This window comes from Aotus nancymaae, unplaced genomic scaffold (genome assembly GCF_030222135.1).
Source record: "Aotus nancymaae isolate 86718 unplaced genomic scaffold, 86718_ANA_hifiasm-v0.15.2.pri h1tg000057l, whole genome shotgun sequence".
In the NCBI taxonomy this organism is placed as follows: Eukaryota; Metazoa; Chordata; class Mammalia; order Primates; family Aotidae; genus Aotus; species Aotus nancymaae.
Window position 1 is genome coordinate 69,656,319 of NW_026988471.1, and position 24,442 is coordinate 69,680,760.

Genomic DNA, 24,442 nt, shown 5'->3' on the forward strand with positions numbered 1-24,442 from the left:
CTGAAGGAGCAAGGCTGCCTTTCCTTCCCTGGACTGCTAACATCTCAGGGTCAAACACATGATCTCTTGCCTCAAGCACCCCAGCTTTGAGAAGCCCTCTCTTTGCAGCAGGAGAGATACCAGCGGAGGGCCTTGAAACTGGATTTGCTGACGCACTTCAGAACACAAGGTCAATCAAACTGATCCTGACCTATATTCCAAATGCATGGATAATTGGTCACTGCCATGTACTGCTTTTACTTCCCTGTTGAAAAGGCAGTGCCATACCATTGCATAGAGAGGCCATAGAGAGATTCATTAAAGACCTTGAAAAAAATGTCCTATGTTGACACAAGGGCTAGGCGTTCATACAGCAACAGTCAAAAAGGCCCACGGTGCTCAAAGAAAAGAACAGAGGGGAAGAAGAGCAACAGACTGAGCTGCCCATGGCTGACGGATGAGCTGGTTGTCGGCCATGCAGAGGTTTGCAACAGTTTCTGTCTGTGTTTAAATTCTCAAACATCATTGTCTGAATCACCCAGGGAGCCTATGAAAATGCAGCTTCCTAGTGTTGTCCCCACAATAAACTGAAACCGAAGGTGGGCCAAGAAATAGATACTTTTAATAAGTCCCCAGGTAATTCTAATACAAGGCCCATTGACCACATATTGAGAAGCATTATTTAGAATGCTGTGTTTTCTCTAACTTTTACCTCCCCTCTAAAACTGAGAGAGTACCACTTATAAAAAAGAAAGTAGAGCTTCTCATAAATGGGTGCCGTGGACTCTGTGACTCCCATCCACTCACCACAGCTGGAATATAAATGTTCCTCTAAGTACCCAAATATACTTTCAGTATCTGGTACAGCTTGTTTGAAAATATGACCCCAGTGAGCTGTGCCTCCAGTACCCACGGGCTTCTGCAGTCCCCTCCCACACTGAATCTGGGCTGGCCCTGTAGCTGGCAAAACCAATAGAATGCAATGGAAGTGCCAGAGCAGGCCTCTGGCCAAAGACTTCAGAAAGCCTAGCAACTCCTATTTTTACAGTTTTGGGAGCCTTATACCATTATGTATAAAGCCCAACTCTCCTGATAGAAAACATGTAGAGAGGCCGCATGGGTGGGCCTTCAGATCATACTGGAGAGAGAGAGAGAGAAAGATAGACAGACAGACACCCAGCTATCTAAGTGTCCCAGCTGAGCCCAGCCTTCTAGCTGCCCCTGCCAAGGTACCAGGCCTGTGAGTGCACCATCTTGGAAGTTCCAGCTTAGTCAAGCTCCCTGCTGACTGCAGCCCTCAGTGGATATCATATCCATCAGAAGACTCATCCAGCTAAGCCCTGTCAACCCCAGTCAACCCACAGAAGAAATAATTTCCATAAAACTAGTTCTTATTATACACCATGACTTAAATCAAATCTTATTCCTGCATCACAAACTGCCCTAAAACTTAGTGGCTTAAAACATCAAGTGGTGTATTAGCTCCCACAATTTGGAGAGCATGGTAGATAAAAAGGACTAACTTACATAAAGCACATTACTAAGTGCTTTTATATTCATTCAGTAGCTCATTTTATCCTTACAACTTGCTGTGGCCTAGTTAGGAAAGGCAAAAATTCATGCTATTCCCATCCAGCAGTGTTTTTAAGTGACTTGTTTGAGATGGCTAGATTAGTTAGTGGCAGAGCTGATCATGTGATGTCAAATACAGGATTATTGCTTTGCAGGCATAGCCAGTGCCCTGAGCGTTCAGCAGAGGATGAGGTGAGCTGGGACGAGGGTCCAACAGGAGCTAAAGAGAAGGTGATAGCACAGATGGCCAGATGCAAAGGCTCTCTCTGATGGCCAGCTTTCAGAAAGGCTGATGGGGTAGGAGTCAGGTAGACAGATGAGGAGTGACACAGCATAAGAGGATTTGACGACATGGTGGCAATGGTTGGAAAAAGCCATCCCTGATCTGACATGTGGGCTAGATGTGAAAGAGCAGAGGCTGCCTGGTGGGTTAGACCTATCTGTCCATGAGCTGGGCAAGCCTGTAAGCAGCCCAGCCAAGGCTTCACACCAGGCTCCCCGCCCAGCTACAGCTTGTATCTTCACCATGCAGGGACTGTTCCAAGGTGCCATGCTCCCTAGCTCTCTGTCTGTTACAGGAAGTGGGTTATGGGAAGTACCTTCGAGACAACTTTTCTAACAACAGTGGGCCCCTCCAGGGGAAGAAGGAAGAATCCTGCTATAGGGTGTAAAATGTCAGGCAGTGGGTAAACAGCTACCCCACCCATTGCACACCCCTGCTGCCCCTTGTCCCACTCCTCCATGAGCCTCCTCTCCAGCCCTGGATTTCATTCCTGCAGCTGGAACACATGTCCTGAAGACCCTAGCAGGCCAGGCCCTCTATACATCCTTATAAGGCAGTTCAGGCTCTGGCCCAAAGCCTAGACAAGGCTACAGGCTCCTTTGAGGTGCAGGTGCATTAGGAAAAGGGGTGGGAGTGAACACCTGAGAGCCATAAGCACTCTACCACTGGGAGCGCTGGAGAGCTGACCCCACTGCCTGCAAACTCTTGGGGGCTTGTTTCTTCTGAGCGTGTGTGCCTGTGTGTTTGTGTATGTGTGCAGCCTCTGTGTGTATATCCACATCTCCCACAGAGAAGCCTAATCTATGCATAGTGCATGTGGAATTGGTCACGAATTTTACAGTCGGGGAAACTTCCCAAAGGCAGAGTTGTGAGTTGCGAAAGAAAAACTTGGGGAGAAATTTATTTCTTTTGGGAAAAAAAAAAAATCCTCCCTCCCCCATTGCAAGTGTTGCAGTGAGTTAGTAAACAGCCTCTCTATACTTACTACAGAGACAAGTATTCAGAATCGGAGGAAACTCCTTTGATGAAGGCACAAATGGGAAGAGAAAGGAAGACATTGTGGAGACAGGTTGACAACACCACGGTGAGACACAATGAACACAACAGTTGGGGGACATCCGCTTTGGGCCCTGGCCTCAAGCAGATGGGTTTCCTCTGGCAACGCTGGACCTGCACATGAGGCAGTAATTTGCTTGTGGAGGGAGCTCAGGGCTGAGGGATTCTATCGGAATCCACATGTGTGGCTGTTCTACCCAGGAGGGAGAAGAGTCCAACAGGTCACCAGGTTCTGCTCTCTGGCTGGTGAGCCAGCTCTGTCTGGTGGGAGTCTCCAGGTGACCTGGGAAGAAGTGTTCACGCCCTGGAGTGATTCCAGGAGCTCAGTAAAGATACTTTTATGATTTAGGTGGCCATGAACTATAATTATTATCCACTTTATGTATATTATTAGTCATAACCATAATCACATCTTACATTTAAGTCTTGCTTTTACTCTTTCAAAGTATGTTTTCACCTACACTTCCCTTATACAAGTATAAAAAGGGAATATATTAGTAGCCTCATCTGACAGTCAACAAAACTGAGGCACAGAGATGCTATCTGATTTGCTAAAATTAGCAGTTATTACTAGTTAGCAGTTCAGTTAGGCCTAGAACTCAGTTCTTTAAGGTAGTATCTCTCTATTGAAGCTGTTTTCAACCTGGACCACACTTTAGATTCCCCTGGAGAGATGCGAAAACTCCAGGCTGTACTCCTCAACCCACCCAGCTCCAGATTTTGCTTAGTTTTCTTTAACTCAGAAAAGCTGGGGGTGGGATCCAGGAATTGAGACTGTTAAAGCTCCCCAGGTGATTCCAATGTGCAGTTAAGGTAGAGTATGACATCGTTACCCTCACCTGGGAAATTCAGCGTCTCAGGCCACATCCCAGACTTAATGAGCAGAATCTTCATTTTCACGAGATCCCCAGGTGGTCCCTATGCATGTTAAAGCCTGCGAAAGGAGCTAGTGCATCTGGAAAGGCCCAACAGCCCCAGCTGTGTCTGAGTTGGGGCAAGGAGCTGGGGGCCAGCCAGTAACTTACGCTTTATTACTTACACTGGGCCAGCCAGTAACTTATTCTTCATTGCTTACACTAGGCTTAAGCTGCAAGGTGTAGTGGTATAGCTTGTGAATGAAACAAGGTGAAACTTGATAACCCCTATTTCTGATTCCCTAGAAATAGCAGAGGGGAAAGATTTTTGGATTAGGGGCAACACTGGTGGAAGGCAGGGCACTTTCCCAGCCAGCAGATGCACCCCTGTCCCTCCCTCCCAGCTTGCTCAGCTGGACTCACCCTCTAAAGACTTGGAAGGAGAGACTACAGGGCTCTTTGTCTCTGCCTCCTTCACTGGGCTCTGCACTGGAGAAGCAGGTGCAGACTTTGCAGGTGAGCCAGGCTCTTCAGGGGCGGTTTCTTTCTCGCCTGAAAAAAAACAGAAAACCACCTCAGGACAGAGGTCAAATAGAGAAGAGATGGGCAGAGAAATAAAGCCTTCTAAAAATTACTTTTTTCTATTTGGTCATGAATCCTCCTAGCTGATAATGAACCTTCTGGCTAAAGTTAGCTGCTCCCCCTGACCTTTTAAAATTTCTGCGACTTCCCCAGGAAGGCCAATGGGAGAAGGTGGAATCATGTTGTTTCCTTCATTGAAACACACCTACCAAAATGTTACTCCAGATGTGGAAGGCAAGACTGCAGAACGCCCACACGGCCAGACCAGAGCCTGGCTCTCGTTCCTGTCCTGTCTCTGTAGAGAACCAGCCAGGAGTTTTGTGTCATGAGCACAGAGAACATCAAAGGGTAAGAGGTGGACCCACAACCACCGACGCCCCTTATTTATCTTTTTTTCTTTTTGCTGACTCCCCTTAAAAACACCCAGGATTTGTTTGCATGTAACTATTGTTTAACTCATTGAATTTCATTTTCTGTCCTAACAATCCCTAGGGATAAAAAGTGCCATGTTCTTCTATCTACTTTTCAATGCGCACATTAGAGCTCCAAGCAAGCCAGCAAGGGTTTTGTTGGGTTTTTTGGTTTGTTGTTGTTTTTTGAGACAGAGTCTCACTCTGTCACCCAGGCTAGAGTGCAGTGGTGCCACCTCAGCTCACTGTGACCTCCCCCTTCCGGATTGAAGCAATTCTCCTGCCACAAGCCCCTAAGTAGCTGGGATTACAGGCTCCCGCCACCACGCTTGGCTAATTTTTGTATTTTTACTAGAGACAGGGTTTCACCATATTGGCCAGGCTGGTCTCAAACTCCTGACCTCAAGTGATCCACCCGCCTTGGCCTCCCAAAGTGCTGGGATTATAGGCAATGCCCAGTCAGCAAGGGTTTTTAAAGTAGCTGATTTGTGCCCAAGAAGGTGGCTGACTTGGGGTGAGGAAGGGAGATGGTGGAAGACGCTGCTCTGAGGAAGTGACAGTCTAGCCCAGTGGACACAACCAAAAGCTGAACTATGTGTCTCAGACCCCAAGTGCTCAGGAAGCAAAGAGAAGGGACAGCTCGATTTGGGAAGAGTAGAGAAGGTGACAGGGCCTGAAGTGTTGATGACCGGACCAGGCTAGCCGAGAAGAAGCAGCATGCCAGGAAGAGACAAAGGTAGAAAAAGGGCATACAAGCTACTGTGAGTGAATATTTGGGAGTCAACATGGAGAGATGGGCTTCACTCAAGATTCTGAAATAAAGGAGTGAGAAAAAGACATAAAGTTGTCAGCTGGTGGGGGGTTTCGATTGCCAGGCCAAAAGGCTTATACTAGACCTGGTGGGAAATAATAATTATGACTATTATCATTATCTTATTATAGCTAAAATTTACCAGCCTAAGCCATGTTTGTAGGCACTTCTCTAAGCATATTACAAGTATTAATTTCTTTATACCCGGTGAGAGGGTCAAGTGAGGTCATGAAGGCACAGAGTAACTGTTAGGAACAGCGCAATGAAGGGCATTATTGTGATTAATGGAACCATGGTAATAAGAATATTCTTTGTTGATGGGGCAGGAAGGTCCTCTTTTGGTGGTCCTGAGCTCTCCCTTCCACCCTGGGGGATTTGGAAGCAAGGGTGCTTCAGGGTCATTTACCATCAAGTTCTAGTTTCTTCCTCTCCACCTCTTTCTTGTACTCTTCCAACTCCTGGTCAGTGAGTTGGCTGAAGGGGTTGGGCACCGTCTCCTCTGAATCGTCTTTGGTATCCGCATCACCCTTGGACATCAGCTGGCTCTCTGTAGACTGAAAGTTAACCACAGAGGGTGTGTCGCTCTCTGAACGCTGCGGTTGGGGCGCAGGCCCCAGTCTCCTTTCAGATTCATGTGGCTGCAAGCGGTCTTGCTAGGGACAGTGTGGCATGCAGCTCCTTGGAAACAGCTCAGGGCCTTGGGGCAGGAGTTGTTCATTCCTCCCCGTTGCTACCTCACCTCTAGACCCAGATTTTGCAACTGGCTGGATGAATATAGGGGGCCCACAGTCTGCCCTGAAATAAAATCAAAGGATGCTCCCGAGCAGAAGGAAGACACACCTTTATTGCAATCCCTGCTATGGACACTTCCAAGCCATCACTATGCAAATACAGTTGGTGGCCCAAAGTCAGTCAGCCAAAGCCCAGCAAGCATAGCATTGGCTCAAGCAAGCTTCATGCCAGCCATTCCCCACCACTACCCTCCCCGCCCGCCACGCCCGCCCCCACAGCAGTGCAAGCCACAACACACAGCATTAAGTCATATGCAAAACACACAGCAGCTTCAGTGCTCTCAGTCCAAACTGTTAGTCCTGTTTCACACACAGTCTTAAGTGACAAAGGGGCCAAGGTTCCTGAGTCTCGGATCTTCAACCTGCCTGTACCGCAGGTCCCTGAAGGGATATTGGCAAAATCACTGGGTTTTGCCACCTCTGTGTAGCCCCTGGCTCTGGGGAGCTGACCAGCCAGCCCTCACATAAGCTTCAGGAATTCTTTGACCCCTCTAGCCCAAGACAGGGACTAAAATATAGACTCCACAGCCCTTTTTCCTAATTCAGCATCCTCATCTTGGCCTTTGAGGATGCAGCACTCTGAAGCTAGGAGCAAAGATAGTGAAGCCAAAGGGAGGTGAGCCTGGAGCCAGCTAGTCCTCCTGGACCTGGCCCACCACGTCTTCTGGCCCCTGGGCCCCTTCCAAAAGGGAAGTCACAGCAGGCCTAATGTAGGGGATCATGGAGTCAACAGAGAATCCAAGACCAAAAACCCTAGAAGAGGGACTCCAAGAAGGGCACTTGGTATAAATAGCAGGTGAGATTTCTGTTTGTTTTTAACCATTTTGCTAATTGTACTGAACTCTCACCTCCCCCTAGAACATGGCCATTTCTATCCTTGACCCTATGGAATGTTCAGTGTTCCCCATCTTGGCTGGGTTGGGGTTGGGGGGAAGTGGGTGTGATGATGCAATTTTCACACTTCTCTTGCCAATGGACACCCACCCTGCGGGGGGCAGTCTTGACCTGAAGTCATTGCATCATCACAATTTGCCCTGTAGAGAGGAACATTTCCTGTATTTCCCCAATTTTTACTGCTAAGGAAAATGCTATGCCCATTGCTACCTTGCAAAGAGCAGCAGGGATTTCAAACGCATGCCAGCATCCTGAACTTCACCCCTTTTGCTAAGCACTAGACAAAACACGGTTCTATCTCAAGCACAGAAACAATGACAATACTTTCTAACTCAAGGTGGGTTTGTGTGGACAGTGTTGTCCCTTCCCATCCTGTAGGAGCATGGGTCCTGTCTATAGACCCCCTCTCTATGGGTACATGATCGTCTTTCCAGAGCCCTGGCTGGATGACAGCATATCCAGGCACAGAGGTCAGAGACACTCAGGGCTGGGCACACCTGGGGCATCTGGGAGTCTCCAGCCCCAAGCCTACGAGTCCCACTTTGCAGGGTAATAAGGGAGGACAGAGTGGAGTTCCATGGCGGGGTCGCATCACTCCTGCAGGCAGGCTGGGCTGCTATTCCCCCGCCCAGTGCCCACAGGGGCCATCAGACATCGTCCTCCCTGGTCCTCACAGCACCCGTGAGGTGGACCTCCATTTTGCAGCAAGAGCACCGGCACCCAAGATCACAGGGGAAGGTGGGCATGAGGACTCAGGGGTCCTGCAGCCCAGCCCCAGGCACAGAAGACCCCGAAGGCAAACACGTTTCCCCGCCAGTCAGGGGCAGCGTCTGCTGTACCGGGCTTCGGCTCTTCTCGGCAATGACGCTCGCCAGGAGCTGGGACTGAGGCCCCGCTGACTTCACGTCTTGTCGGTTTTGCTCTCGAATCTGTGAGGAAAGGGGAGAGGAGAGTGAGCTGGCTGTTCAGGGTCGGCGTGGAGTTTCAGAGGGGACGTTCTTGTGTGCCTGGGGTCTAGAAAGGTCCAGTGGTGTAGGAGCCCGTCTCCTATCCTAATTCAATCCTTGCACTCTAAGGGGGGCCTCCAAGTCTGTTCCAGGGTTAATTAGTAATTTATGTAAAGCACCAGATTTTCATGAACTCAGAAGGAGCTAAAAAGTAAAATGAGGTGTAGTCTATCCTAAGAAGTCCCTGAGGAATTTATTTATTTATTTATTTTTGAGACAGAGTCTTGCTCTGTCACCCAGGCTGTAGTGCAATGGCGCAATCTTGGCTCACTGCAACCTCCACCTCCCTGGTTCAAGCAATTCCCCTGCCTCAGCCTCTCAAGTAGCTGGGATTACAAGCACACACCACCACATTCGGCTAATTTTTTTGTGTCTTTAGCAGAAACAGGGTTTCACCATGTTGGCCAGACTGGTCTCGAACTCCTGACCTCTCGGCCTCCCAAAGTGCCAGGATTACAGGCGTGAGGAATTTGTTTTAAATACAGATTCTAGGCCCCCCACACCTACTGAAACTGAATGTCTCGGGGGAGTGGGGAGGGAGAGAGGGCAGTAGAGGAGGGTGACCCAGGAATCTAAACTTTTAACAAGTGCTGCAGGGGATCCGGCTCACACACTGCACCACTGTCCTGTGAACGATCTGACCTGTTAGAGGTGCCTGCTACAACTGCAGTTTTAAAGTAACATTAAAAATATATGCAAGTGAACTGTCAGGCAAAGTTCCGGAAACAAATACAGCGATCTTGAGATATTGAAAATAAGGCAAAAGGAAAATGGTATAAAATTCATTAAAACTCAATTTGTGGGTAGGCCTTTCAGACACAGCTGATGTGTAAAGCAAGCCCTGCTCTAGGTAAAAAGTTACGGGACCACGTAAGTACAGCACTTAGCATGGCACCTGGGACGTGGTCAGTCAATGGTAATTTCTTTCTCCTGTGAGCCATCTGAGATGTCAGCGAGTCAGGCACATCCTGGGACCTCAGCTCCTGTTTGTGGGACTTGAGACCACCCCCATGTGGGAAAAGAGAGGGTGAGATAAACAGCCCCCACTTACCTTGTTCCTCATCTCCAGCACTTCCTGGGGGTCGGTATAGAGAGGCACAAATTGGTTTGGGTTTTCAATGCGAATCGGCATGCCACTGCTGGATTTCTCCACCTCGTCAGCCTTCATCCACTGCACAAACACAAGGCCATGGGCTGAGGTGAGCGAACAAGCCCATGTATCCTCCCTGGTGGTCCACCCATGAGATCTGGGCCCACCGGCCTGCATGGAAGGTCAGCAAGCCTACTCATAGACACTCTCTCTTCTTGGGCCTCTTTGATGTCTGTCTCCAGGAGCAGAGATGGGCAACAGATGACCCAGTTACCAAAGAAGGCCCTCAGGCCAAGGGTTAGCCATAAAGAATGTCTGAGAGTCGGGGTCAGAACCTTGGGAACCAGCTTTAACACACAGGCAACCACTTGAGCTTCAGGATTAGGTAACTCGATTTGAGTTTGGAGTGCGTCATATTGTTTTATGAAGAGGTATTCTATTTGGCTATTGGCTACTTTTATGTTAATGAAAAATTAAGAGCCTATGGGTGGGGAGAGGGAAAGAAAAGGTAACTTCATAGAAAGCAGCTGCCAGCCCACCTACTGGGCTGAACTTGCATCAGATCTGCAGTCCCAATGTTAAAGGCTCGTCCCTTGAATTTCCCAGAAGCCCCCTGTGGATGTGGGAGAAAGCAGCACAAACCAACTGGTTCTGGGTCATGTGCCTGGTCCAACTGCCCTCTGGAGAAATCTGCTCCTTAGACCCAAAAACTCAGTGCAGAGGTGCAAGGAAAAAGTCAGAGGCTCAGTGGGCCTGAGAAGCTGCCCCCACATGCCCAATAGGAAGCCCAAAGAGGATGCCACTAACCTGGGGCAGGAGAAGTTTGCTCTGTTCCCTTTTTAAAGCTGCTTTGCCCCACAAATGCAACCTGCCCCTCTCTACCTGGGTCTGTCCTGGGATCTCCCTTACCGTGGTCTTGGGTCGGGGGCTGCCCATGCTCCTCTGGACCTCATCAGCCACGTTGACCCGCAGGTAGGTGTTGGGCGTGTTGAGCCAGCGGGTCTTCTCCTTCTGCTGCTTCTGGGCATGCTGTCGCAGGGCGGGTACCGGGGCACCATCCTCCTCAAACACGAAGGCTGTGACTGTGGCTGGAATCTCCACCTCACTTTTGTGTTTGGTTTTCTCTTGAACAAAGGGGTGGCGGTACGTGTAGCCTGTTCTGTAGCCCTAGAAAGACAAAAATAGAACCACTTACGGGGTTAGAAAAAACGCCTGTACATATACATACATGCACACACACTCTGCCTCCCTCTGTTTAAAGGACTCTTCATTTAAACCCAAATCTCCATTAAGCAATCTTGGCTTGCCACTCTTCTGGCTATTTCAGAACCGTTCCCTTCTCCTGGTCCCCCAGTCCTTCTCTTTCTCTACCCCAACAAGTCCTCTGTGATTAGGGCTGAGAAAATCCCTAGACCTTTGTGGACCAAACAGACAAAGCTCCTCATCCAAATGGAGCCAAATTTCCTCTGGTCCAGTGGCTCCCAGCCCTGGCTGCGCACTGGAATTACCGAGGGAGCTTCACACAAACACTTATGCCTGGGCCCTGCTGCAGAGTTGCTGGTTGAATCAGATCACAGCATGGCCCAGGCTACAGGATTTTGAAAAGCTTCCCAGCTGATTTAACAGTCACCCCTCCCTTCCTTGACTCTGAAGCTTCTTAACAACTTCCTTCTTGGAACCCTGAAATCAGACTCAAGAACATTCCTGTCTCCTAAGCAAGGCCACGTCCCTCCGAGGTGGAGCTGACTGCTTCTCAGAGAGAACAAACTTTCTGGAATCTTGGCAGCTATTGAAGCAATATTCAGCTCTCCTTGTCTTCTTTTATTTTAAAATTAAAATGGTATTAGGGTGTTTTTCTGATAGTAAAGGAAATACAGATCCATGTAGAAAAAAATTAAGCAAAATAAAAAAGGAAAAAGCTGAATTTTATGCAAAATCTCACCCCTAGAGACAACCACTAAAAACCTTTCCAGGTTGTCTCTAGGGGTCATGTCTCTATGCATACACAAGTGTGTCCATGTATGTTTGATACCAGTAAAATGGGTATTTCCAATTACATATAATGGCTACTTAAATATTTTCCTTTGTAAATTGTTTATATTCTCAGCCCATTTTTCTATTGATGTTTCTCTTTTTCACATTGATTTGTAAGCTTTTTGTACATTAAGAATATTATTTTTTTTGCTATCAGAGATGCTGAAAATACTTCCCTCCATATTTTGTCTTTTACCTTGTTTATGGTGGGGGAGTGGTTTATAGAAATGCAAGTTTTGAATTGTTTTATATGATATCTATCAATATTTGTCATGATTGCAGACTTTTCTGCCATGCTTGATGGTCTTCCCTAACACAAGGAAATCAAAAACATAAATCTATGTTTTTTTAATACCCCAATGAGTTCGCTTTTTATGTTAACCATTTTGATAAACCAGGAATTTATCTTGTTGAAATAAATGAAGTAGCAATCTGCCTTAGTTTTTTTTCCCCAGATGGCTAGTAGTCTATCTTTCCCCCACTGATTTATAAAGTACCTGCATTTCCTGTGTTATATTATCATATATTTTGGATCTATTTCTGGATTCTCTAAGCTGTTGTGTTGATTTGCATGCCCATTCTGCTAGTGCTACACCATTTAATTGCTAAAGCTTTATCACAAGTTGTCATAAGGTGGAATTAGTATTCCTAATTACTTTTCTTTTTATAGCATTGTCCTAGCCATCCTGAATTTCATATAGAAGGACATTTTGTCAAGTCCTCAGACCTTCCCCCATTTTTGAAAGAATTACATTGAGTTTATTGATTAATTTTGGGGAAGTAACCTCTTTACACTATTGAAGCTTTCTAACCAAGAATAAATTATAGCTCTTCACTGACTTTGGGTTTTCTCTGATGTCTATTAATAAAGTTTTATGGTTTTAAGAAAATAGATTCTGCTTTTTAATGTTTTATGATTGTGTTCCATTTACAAATAGGATTATTTTCTCCCATTATATTTTCAAAGTAGTTAATGATAAGATACAAAAACCGATTTTTGTATATATTTACATAATTGACCACTTTAAACTGAAATCACCTTTGCAAAATTATGACAGTCAGGTAAGGAAGTAAGATATGACATGGCTGACTCCATCTTGCTTCTAGCCTCACAAGCTGGCTGGCTTTGCTCATTGCTGGATGTCAGCCAAGCTAACTTCAGGAGAAATTTAATTTATAGTGTAAATGATGATAGCCCTTCCCAAAAACTAAACTGCCCTTGTAAAACTAACGAAAGACCACCAAGTTAAGAAGATGAGAGGGGCCTGAATTTTACTAAGATGTAGGCATAGTTAAATAATCACCAGCCATTATTCCAGAGGTCACATGATTTGCAACTTCCCCAATCACCCCGGTAAATAATATCGCTATTGTAGAACCTAAGATTGGCCTTTTGAGATGTCTTTTCAGGCTTTTCCATTTCTGACAACTGGATGACCCTGGGACTTAGTCAGTCCTGTGCCCCCACCCTCAGTGTATGAGGACCATATTCCACACTCTTATGATCATATCCCCAACCAGTCAGCAGCACCCATACCTTAGCCCTCTACCTACCAAACCATCTATGAATCTTTCTGGCACGGTGGCTCACTTCTGTAGTCTCATCACCTTGGGAAGCCGAGACAGGTGGATCGCTTGAGCCCAAGAGTTTAAGACCAGGAATCTTTGAAAACCCCCCCTTTGAAAAAATCTCTAACCTCTGAGGCTTCATTGAGATTGATTTGAGTCTGTCTCCCTCATGGCATGGCTGGCCTTAAAAACTCTTTCTTTACTGCAATCCCATGGTCTCTATGAATTGCTTTTGCTTATGCAATGGGCAGGAAGAACCCATCAGGTGGTTGTAAAAGTACTCTCATTATTTCTAATATTTTTTTCAGTTGATTTTTTTTTGGCCTTTATAGGCATGTAACCATATTATCTGTAAATAATAATTTCCTTTCTTTTACAATATTTATACCTCTTATGCTTCATTGCCTTGGATTGAATTCCAATATTATTCAAGAATAATATTAAATAATAGTGCTATGACCAAGAATAATTGTTTTGTTTAAAAGTTTAATAGGCACATGCCACCATGCCTGGCTGTTTTGTATTTTCTGTAGAGACAAGGTCTCACTATGTGGCAAAGGTTGGTCTTGAACTCCTGGACTCAAGTGATCCACCTGTCTTGGCCTTCAAAGATGCTGTAAATACAGGTGTGACCCACCATACTGGACAGATCAAAAGCTTTTAACCTTTGATGCTTCAGTATCATGAAATACATTTAAAAGATTGATAAATTTATATTATTAAGCCATCCTTGAATTCCAGAAATGAGCCATCAGTTATCGTATATGATTATTCTATTATTAGGCTTGATACTATTTACTAGTTTTCGTGGAGCATTTTTCATCAACAATCAGATAAAAATTGGTCTAAGTTATTGTTACAATTATTATGGCTTAGTATTCTTTTTTTATTCCTCTTTGAAACACTTTAAATAACTTAAGAATTACCTGTGTCTTAAAGGTTGGAAAGAATTGTTGTATGAAACCATCTAGTCATGGTGCTTTATTTAGGCATAGATTACTCAGCACACAAATGTTAGTGGGAGTTGTATTTTTATTGTGGATTATACCTTTCATCATTATAAAGTGGCCCTCATGGTCAGCCTAGTAACAAAGTAGTGATGATTTGGAGGAAATGAAGGCAAGGAGAAATGTTATTAATTATTGCAATAACCTTGACATGATAAAGAAGGCCCAAGACAGTAGCAGTGAGGATGAGAAAAATGAATCAGACAGAATGTTATAAAGATAAATATCATCTTTCACTTCCCTGAGCAATCTAAGAAGTTATTGTCTCCTATGCATTTAGCACTTCTAATTGCATATGCTTTCCTCTTGTTGTTGAATTGTCACTTGTTTATATCCCATATTATGAGCTAAATTGTTAGCCCTTAGAAGAAGGAAGAATGTCTTACAATTTTTTTGCATCCTTTGAAGAGCCAGCCCACTCCTAGACACATATCAGTTTAATTCCTTACATGACTGATTGGTTCATTTATTCATTATAATAGGACATTGTTAAAAAGGTGCTGCCTAGGATTAAGGAAATCAGTAGTATTATGTGCTTTCTGCATTCAAGTCATGAGATTGGACAAAAAGGCAGAACTAACTATGTAAGAGGTATGAGCAAAGCCCCAATATAAGATAGGCTCAGTGTCCTGGTTTTTACTGGACTACATCTTTTCACAGAGGACTCTGTAGATATGACAACATCCACAGCACTTACTTGAGGATGGCAAAGTTTACAATTTGTGAAAATTCAACTACTATTAGAATAACCATGCATTCTAAATCAAATTTCCTATCAATGAGGCTTGAACAACCTGTGATGCTGGCAGTTCTTGTGCCCACCCAGTGCCTTGTACTTCCTGGTTCCAGAAGGCTAAGCCTCAACAGACTGGTCTGGAAGGGCAATGGCAGGAGACTTACCAGGTTGTCCAGCATCCTCATGAGGGCCTCAAACTCGTGCTCCCCCAGCCGGCTCTTCTGCATAGGTCCAAAGGTGCTCCCAGCCCACTGCACGGAGCCCACCTCATGGGGCCGGTGCTTCTCCTGCTCCAGGAGGATGAGGTTCTCCACTCCCCCGGCACTGGACAGAGCTGACACCTGCAGCAAAGAGCAGAGAGTCCTCAGCCCACATGCACACGAGTCTCCTGCAATTATCTATGCTCCTGTATGTGATGGGAGAATGGGGGTCACAGAGGAGAGCTTAGAGACCAGATATGTCTGCCAAACTGAGAAAGAGCCACCCACACTTGATGGGCATGCACCCATTTTCAAGAAAACAGCTATTAGTTTATTTCCTGATGCCCATTCTTAGAGATTATAAGGAAGGAAATAGCAAGTGTTAAACCTTAAAAATCAAACAAAACAGAGACTGTAAGTTACCTGGGATATAGACCAACCTAGAATTGTGATTATATCTGAGGAGGGAGGGAAGATGAGACTAGAAAGGAAGGCAGTTCTTGGATGTAGTATTTTGTTTCTCCAAGATTTGAAGCCAAAGGTTATGAATATGTTTGATCTGAGAGGTAGGTATGGGTGTCTATTACGTTAGTCTCTGCATTTTTCTGTATGTTTGAAATATCTTCTACGTTTTTTATTTTCATTTTGAGACAGGGTCTCTGTTGCCCAGGCTGGAATGTAGTGACACAGTCTCAGCTCACTGCAATCTTAACCTCCCATGCTTAAGCTAGCCATCCACCTCAGCCTACTGAGTAGCTGGGACTACAGATGTGCACCATCACACCCAGCTAATTTTTGTATTTTTTTAGAGATGGGGTCCTGCCATGTTGCCCAGGCTGGTCTCAAACTCCTGGGCTCATGCAATCTACCTCCCTTGGCCTCCCAATGTGCTGGGATTACAGGCATGAACCACCATGCCTGGCCTCTCATATGTTTTTTAAAATGTCACTTGAAAGAAACAGGCTGGCTCCCAAGCCATGAATTCTAGTCTTAACCTGATGGGATGGATTCACAGGTCTAAAAGGAGAATGCATTCTCTACAATGGCGTTAGTCAGTCAAGGAAACCCAGAAAAAGGAGACAGATAAAATGCCTATAGTGTACATGTACAGCCAAGCACTGTGCAGGGGTGAGAGTTCCCACCCACAGACTTAGAGTGTCTGTCCCATTGTCAAGGTTCTATGGGGAGGGCAATGCAAGTGGTTGTAGGCAATGGACTCTGAGTATTAGGATAAGAGGTGTGTGTATATAGCAGGCAATTTTAGAATGATCCTAAAAACATTCATTAATCTAACACATCCCCTTATTTATTTAATTCCATGCTCATCTAATGGTACATTCTATTTACCCCCATGTATCTACCACTCCGATATAATTGGTTAGGGTTTAGCTTCCTAGATGATAAATCCAGCTACATAAAGAGACAATGGCTTTTGAATATTCCAGGTAGTGAGCCAGGTGTTTTGCACTGCACATTATTATATTTGCATTCTGAGTAAGATATGATATTCCATGTTAGCCTGCTTGTTATGGGAAACTGCTGTAATTACACAAACTTTCAGTATTTTTGTGACAGTTACTTTTTTCTGGAAATGAAAAATCCAATTTAACCTGCTGACAAATACAGCTCTATGTACCCAAGAGGATCAGGGACAGACCTTGGAGTGTGTTAAATTCATCATTTAATCAAATGCCCCTGTGACACTTCTCTGAGGTCAGCCATGCAGCCCTCACAGGTGACCCCCATCACCTTGTGAAGAGAAGGAAGCAATAACATTATCTATGCCCTTCTCATCCAAGGCACATATCTAGCAGAAGACAGACCTCTCCCACTGCCCCTCACAGACCTGGAGAGCCAGCGCTTCTCCAGGTAGTGTTTAAGGGCACAGACCTGGGCACCAGGCTGCCTGGGTTTGAATCCTGGCTCTGCCACTTATGCACTGTGTGACTTTTAACAGCTATTTATCATCTCTGTGTCTTGGTTTCCTCATCTGTAAAATGAAAATAGCAGTAGGAACCTTCTGAGGAGTCTTTAAGGTAATAGATCTAAAGCACTTAGCGCAGCACCTGGTACATGTGGGGTGCCGTATAAATGTTTGGATGAATGAATTTTGAGAAGTGCTATTCCCTGGGGACCCATCCTTAATGGAGAAGAAGAGGGGGAGAGAATTCCCACAACCTTGCAAGGGCTGCCTCCTCCCACCTAGCTTTTCCTCCCCCGGTTTCCATGGTGATGGGTAGCAGATGGAGAAGAATTGCCTGAGCTTCTTCCCATCTGCCTGTTAGCAGAGCAGGGAGCTGCCTCTCTCGGCGGGGGATGACCCAGTTTCCTGGAACCCCAAATTGATGGGGAGCAGAGAGAACACCATCCCCAGGAGAAATGAATAGGCTTTTAGCCTTGAACTACTAACATGACCACAGCCACGTTCGCTTGTTTGCCAAGGTCACCAAGGGAGAAAACTTGGCCCATAGTGGAAACAGAGCTTCAGTGCTGGCTGCTTCACACAAAAATGACCTGGCCAGGGCTGCACTAACAGCGGCACCTGCAGTCGCTGCTACCTAGGCTCTTTCATGCCCCGATCCACCCACGCCTCCTCTAAGCTTTCCTGTTTTTTTCTTCCACATCTTCCAGCTCTATACCGGCCTCTAGAAACCTCTCTGCTCTATCAGCCAGGGGATAAAAAAGGCCACTGGAGCTTGCCAAGGGTTATCTCTCTGCATTGCCTGAGGTCCTGTCACAAGATCTCAGCAAACCAGTCCTCAAAAGAAAGTGACAGCAGCTGGGGGATGGGGGCTGTCAGGGACAGTAGCCTGCAGCTCTGCCCTTTAAACTGCCCAGAAACTGTTTCTGGAAGTCTGGATTTTGGGAGAGGTGTCCTTCACCGTGTGGGGTGGTACGACGCATGGGCATCTCTCTCTATTCATTTTTAGGGCTGAGCTGTGTTTGCAGAGATGAAGTTTTTACAGGAGAAGATGGAGAGCTCTTAAGAGTTCAGATGTGGGGAAGAGAGTAGCTTCCCTATATCCCGCGGCTCCACCAGATTCTCCAGCAGTCAGTGGTCAGAGCTCAGGGCCAGAATCTTTGATTGGGCGGGGTGGCAGGGGCGGAGGGGCGGGGCACATCACATCACATCAAAAAGGCACCAGCTGGGTCTGTGTCCACCTTCCCCTGCTCTGACCACTGCCTTTAATACTTCTTTATCATTATCTTCATAGCTGTCCTCACCACATATTCCTTTAAAAACAACTGAAAGGGTCTCGCTGCAGAGCCTCCACCAGCAATGCTTCCTGGCAGATCTCAATCTCCCCAGAGTACCTCCGAGAGAAAGACTTCTTCCTCTGGGTGCTGCTCTGCCTAGACCAGCCAGGAGAGGGCGGACGGGACACCAAGGGGCTGGGCAAAGAGCTGACTCATCCAGGGGCAACGGGCCTCCCGTATGTCAGTTGAGTCCTAAAAATACCATCAGCAACACCCCTCCTTGTGTCCTCACAGCAACCCGCTGGGCCCCACTTCTGCAGTTGAGGAGACAGAGGCTCAAGCAGAGCAAGTCCTCTACCCAAGGGCACACAGCCCAGAGCAGGGTGGATGGAGCCTGGTCAGCCTGGTTAATAAGGTCTTTTCAGGGTTATGCAAGGCCCCCTACCCGCTCCTGACCAACCTGCCACATTGAAAAGTATGTGCTTGGCTTATCCAATACTACGTTGTTGTCTATACAACTACAGGTTTGTCTGTCTTCCTACTGCTTCTCCACCAGCTCCTCTAGCGGTTCCGTGATCACTGACACTCCATCTTCTCCATCCCTTCCCAGTTAGGGACTCCATGATGGGCTTCCTGGACATCACTTGGGGTTGCCCTGGCTGTGAAGGCTGCCACGTCAACACTCCAAGTGGCCTGCTTTCCATTCCTCTTTCTGGACTTGACCATGTTCCTGGCCTTTGCAAACCAACCCCCTACCCTCAAAAAATAAACTAAAACCTATCTGTGTGTCTGCTGGGCATAGGTGCAGCAGGTATAGCCCACGTAACCTGAGCATGGTAAAGACTTTTCTACGTCTTATTACAGTTTCTCCCACTGTCCAGCTGATGAGCCCAGGCAACTCCCCAGACTGGGCACTGACCCTCAAGAATTGGGTGTTTATTGGTTGTTAGACAATACTGATACATTTTTCAAAGCCACAGAACTAACCCTAAATGTGAAACTTTAGAAGGATAGAATGGTGCCAAGGCAGAGAAATAGGGCATAGCTTTTAGAAGGCTGGGATCAAAAGACTCCCTGAATCACAGCCAATGGAGTCACCACTTCTGCCCACAGGCCCGTCAGAGCCTACCCCTGGGTCCACTTCCCAGGGGAATCTGCTCACCTGTATTTCACATGCAGCCTGCAGGTGGAAGATCTTGTAAAATGCCTCCTCTACAGTGTCACCCAGAGCAACCACCCCATGGTTTCTTAGCACCAGGATCTGTAGAGGAGTAAACAGTCAATTAAAACCTTAAGCCTTCTAAACTTTAGTTAAGAGGGAGAGGTTTTTCATTTTATTTAGATAAACTTCCACAACCAATCCCAGGGCCCCTTTTCCCAACTCCTTGTTTATTTTCTCTAATCAAACACTCCAAAGCTACCCTACATGGGATTTTAACTCAAAGCGTCCACCCTAAGAAATTGAAAAGGCACTTTAAAACTGGGGCTAAATAGCTTGATCAATTTCTTTGGGCAATGCCTGGGTTTTTAGGCATTTTAAAAATTGAAATTGAAAAGTCATTTTAAAACTGAAACTAAATAGCTTGGTCAATTTCTTTAGGCAATGCCTGAGTTTTTTAGGCCTTGGAAAGCTTAGAAGCTTGAAAAACTGGTGCATATATTAAAGTGAATGAAATTATTTACTGTCCAATACAAAGTTCCCACCTCAAAAGCAGTCTCTTGCTCCTGTAACTTAGTTGACTTGGGAGTCAAAACTTAGTTGACAGGGGGCGGTTCTCTGAGAGGTGGCCCTGCAGAAACAGGTGAGTCACATCACCTCTCTGGGCCTTAGGTTTCTGCACCATAAACTCAATGCGGCCCTGTCAGCTCTGAGATCTCATAGCTCTAGAAAGAGGCCACAGTGACCTTCTAATCTAACTCACTGGTTTTATAGATAAGAAGAAAATAAAAGCCTGAAAAGACTGAAAGTCTCAGCCAGGTGTAATGGCTCACGCCTGTAATCCCAGTACTCTGGGAGGCCAAGGTGGGTGCATTACTTGAGGCCAGAAGTTCAAGACCAGCCTGGCCAACATGGTGAAACCTCATCTCTACTAAAAACACAAAAATTAGCTGGGTGTGATGGTGTGTGCCTGTAGTCCCAGCTACTTGAGAGGCTGAGGTTGGAGGATCATATGAACGTGGGAGGTGGAGGCTGCAGTGAGCTGAGATCGCACCACTGTACCCCAACCGGTGACAGAGCAAGACTCCATCTCAAAAAAAAAAAAGAAACAAAAAAACTGAAAGTCTCCCAGTGAATTAGGGAAAACACCTGAACTAGAAGCCAGGGGTTCTCACTATTAGTGCAATGTTTTAGACTCGGTCAGGGAAAAGTGGGCAAAAGTTGGGAAACCCAAACTGAATTTGTACCAACAGCACGACTCCCCACAGTGCATCTTCCCTGCCAGAAACTTTTCTTTGTTGGTTTTACTCTCAAGAACTCTCTGGAAACACATGATGCCTGCCTGGGAGCTGGGACACAGATCCATGTGTCAGATCTGTCTCTATGCAAGCCTGGTGGCTCGAAACATCACATCCTCTCTTGCTGAAAACAGCTGGTATTTTTTCCACGCAAGTGGCAGAGAAACAGAAAGAGATGATAACTGTGGCCCACAAAAAGTATTATAAACCACAAATACCCCATCTCTCAAATTCTCGTAGCACTTCCTAGATGTGAACATTCCATCCTCTCTCCGCACTCTAAATAACGCTATCAGGAGAGAGTGGCAGGACACCTCACCGTGCTAGAGATAAGAAGACAGGGACTCATGGGAAATGACTCGGGCAGTGCATCCCTTGCCAGGACAGTGGCAAAGCGCCCATGAACCCACACTGGGCTCCGTGGCTGTGCAATGCTGAGCTAACCACCCCCAATTATGTGCTGTTATAAAACAGGGCTCAAGATTCAGTCAAGCAGCAATAAGATTCCATTCAGAAAAATAAAGGCAACAACACTCAAGTTTGGGGAGACTGCACTGCAAGGAAGTAGGATTCTAATATCCTAGACACGGGGTGGGAGAGTGAACGAACCGTGTGGGGCAATTTGGTGACATGAAGTGAGAGTTCTAGCCCATGCATCCCTAGGAACTTATCCTAAGAAACTCCTCTCAAGCTCACACAAAGATTTAGCTGAAATAATTTTCATCAATGTGTTGTTTTAATCTTTTTTTTTTTTTTTTGAGACAGGGTCTTACTGTTGCCCAGGCTGGCATATACCAGTGTGATCATAGCTCAATGCAGCCTTCATCTTCTGGGGTCAATCAATCCTCCCACCTCAGCCTCCTGAGTAGCTGGGACCACATGTGCATACCACCAAACCTCATTAATTTTTGTGTTTTTTGTAGAGATGGGATTTGGCCATGTTGCCCAGGCTGGTCTTGAACTCCTGGGCTCAAATGATCCACCTGCCTTGGCTTCCCGAAGTGCTGGGATTACAGGCATGAGTCCTGTACCCAACTGAAAAATACCTTCTAATGTTCAATCACAAAAGAGTATTCAGGTAAATCATACCACAACTATTCACATAATGAAGTCTGTGAATAGTTGTATCATTTAATTAAATTTAATAATTTAAAATGGTGATAGAGAAAATATTTAATAACATACAAAGGTGTTGACTATCTATTGCTGAGACAAAAACAACTTATTTTATGATCCTAGTTTCGCAAATACAAATTTGAATATATTTGGAGTACACACCAAGATCTCAGGGAAGTGGTATAGGGAGATCTCTCTTTCTTTTTCCCCCTCTCTCCCTCCCTTATTGTTCAACAAACATATGTCACTTTTGTGATGTTGGCTTTTGACAATGCCACTCCAGATTATTGTCCCAAAGAGCTAAGCTAACCTTGCAGGTGGGTCCAAGGCACTTCTGCAGGTTGATCCTATCGGCTTCCTGCTCCATTTCCCCATTGAAGTCGTAATAGGCCATGTCCCCCACCAGCAGGGCATTGTGGGAAACAGGCAGGAGGCCCCACTTCATGGCCGACACCTTAGAGAGACAATGTCCTGGTTAGCACCTGCAGCCCTCCCAGCCCTTTCCTCAGAGCAGCACAGTCCAGCTCCACTCCAGGGGCTGGTGGGGGTAAGGGTAGGGAGCAGGCACAAGAAAGGCCTGGGCTCCTCCACCCCATGGCTTGGCTGTGCTGTCACGCTGCTTGCTCTAATGTCTTTCCATCACTGTTTTCACAACAGCCATGTCAACATATCACCTTTCCGAATTGCTAGAAAGAAGGTACTCCAGAGAGCTATTGCCGTCCCTCCCACTCCCCCCACCTCACACACAGCTTTGCTCTTGTCATACAACTCTGGGAAGAGGCAGACTGTGATGCAATTTGCACCAAGCTGGGGTAAGCAGAATCCAGATCTCTTGGGATAGGCTGGAGACCCTCAGCTTTGGTTTCAGTGCAGACAAGGCCACAACTTTCTAGATCTTTCCAGACTGTTTTAAATGACGAGAGTGCTACAGCCTCGGCTGGCTTATGTCTTTGCTTGGGTGGCTGAAAAGGAGTCCACTCACCGCTGCTGTGGCCGGTGTGTGCAGAGAGGCCCATTGAAAAGTCCCAATAAACTGAATGAAATTATTTGCTGCCCGATACAAAGGTCTCAACTCAAAAGCAATCTCTTGCCTCTGAGACTGGGACAATATAAGTGCTGGGGACCAGGGTTGAAACACAGGTTGTAACCCATTCCCCCATCACTTACTAATAGTGAGCTGCTCATGGTGGACAGAATGTGCAGTAATTTTTTTTTTAAGCAAGGAGTATGTAGAGGTTTAGAAGAAACCTTGCCCTCCTTCACTCATTCTGCCCTGATTCAGTCCTGAGCTCTGCAAAGATGTACACTTGGCACAAATACATCTTCACATCTTAGTCCAAATTCTGGAAGGTCTGAATGCTCATAACCAGTGTGCTTTGCTAAGAAAACAGGCTGATGACAAGTCAGCCTACTCTGTCCCTGTAGGTGTGTGGCCCGAGGGTCAGCAGGATGGGGTGGGGGTCCAGGGGAGTGCCCAGAACTGATTGTCTGCCATCTAAGTGACATTGTAGTGTCTTAGGTACACATGGAGAAATGACCAGAGCGGGACAACCTGCTCCTTGAGGTTCTTCCTTCTACTTGCTCCCAGTTTTGCCTACTCCATCCCCTACTCTCAGCCTACCCTGAACTATGGGAAAGTGGGCACAGTCCAGGTTCCCACCAACTTGTTGTCCTCTGTCAACACATCTCCTCACCAGAGCCTGGCTTTGTGGGGGCAGGCCCCACCCTTTGGTCCAACAGGACTGCCCTGAGTAGAAATTTAGGAGGCACTGTTCCCAGGGCAAGGGTCCCAGCTTGTGTATGCAGCAGGGTGGGGGACGCGATGGAACAGACATTCCACCTCTTCACATTATACTGACTTCAGTAGTCAGAAAGATGGAGAGGCTGGGAGTTTCCACATTGGGAGTTCTCTCACTTCACCTTGGCCTGAGTTCTAGATCTTTCCAGACTGTTTTAAATGACGAGAGTGCTACAGCCTCAGCTGGCTTATGTCTTTGCTTCGGTGGCTGAGAAGGAGTCCACTCACCGCTGCTGTGGCCGGTGTGTGCAGGTGGATGATGCAGCGCACGTCGGGCCTTGCTGCATAGATGGCCGAGTGCAGACAGAAGCCCGTGGTGTCCACTGGGAAGCAGCTGCTGCCCTTCTCCACCACCTCGCCCAGAATATTCACCTTGATCTGCACCAGGAAAGAAGAGAAACTTATGGCAACAGGGTGGCAGAGGCCCTCACTCCTCTCCCAGCTGGTGGGCCCAGCTTGTGCTGCCCACCTATCTTCACGCATTCCAGACACCATGAGCAATGACAGACTTGGTGTTGGAAGAAAACAAACCAGTTTCTGCCCTCAGTGATCGCATGGTCTAAGGGGAGCATAGACGATTATAATTCAGCCGGAGAAATGCGAGAGCAGAGTTTCTCAGATTTGACTGTGCACATGAATCACCCAAAGTCCAGTCAAATGCGGTTCTGATTCATAGGCTGAGGGGGTCCTGAGAGCCTGCATTTCTAACAAGTTCTCGAGTGATCCACAGACCACATGTGGGGTAGCAAAGTGCTGGAACAGAGTCATGCACAGAATTCTCTAGACAGAAACAGGTGGAGTCTTTCATCCCAGCAGAACAGGAGCATCCGAGAGGCTTCCAGTGGAAGTAATGTCTACACTGAGCCCTTTCTCAATGAGGCTCAGAGAGGCTGTGGCTGCTTTACCAATGACAGCTCTAGCCTCACTCCACACCCCCAGTCCCCTGCCTCCTGGATTAAAAGTAGTAAAATATTCAATCAGAATTTCCCGTGTCCTGA

General features: G+C 46.5%; 1 protein-coding gene across 3 annotated transcripts in view; it reads right to left on the reverse strand.

Annotated features, from left to right (window-relative positions):
- ADD2 (adducin 2) overlaps nt 1-24,442 on the reverse strand; it is a 113,199-nt gene that overhangs the window by 11,989 nt on the left and 76,768 nt on the right. For all 3 annotated transcript variants that reach the window (XM_012475671.2, XM_012475673.2, XM_012475672.3), the window contains exons 7-15: nt 23,673-23,822; nt 21,957-22,100; nt 19,236-19,334; nt 14,840-15,016; nt 10,239-10,496; nt 9,291-9,410; nt 8,072-8,161; nt 5,954-6,101; nt 4,168-4,296 (exon numbers count right to left, since the gene is read on the reverse strand). In XM_012475671.2, coding sequence (XP_012331094.1) covers nt 4,168-4,296; nt 5,954-6,101; nt 8,072-8,161; nt 9,291-9,410; nt 10,239-10,496; nt 14,840-15,016; nt 19,236-19,334; nt 21,957-22,100; nt 23,673-23,822 — 1,315 coding nt within the window. The remainder of the gene's footprint in view (nt 1-4,167; nt 4,297-5,953; nt 6,102-8,071; nt 8,162-9,290; nt 9,411-10,238; nt 10,497-14,839; nt 15,017-19,235; nt 19,335-21,956; nt 22,101-23,672; nt 23,823-24,442) is intronic.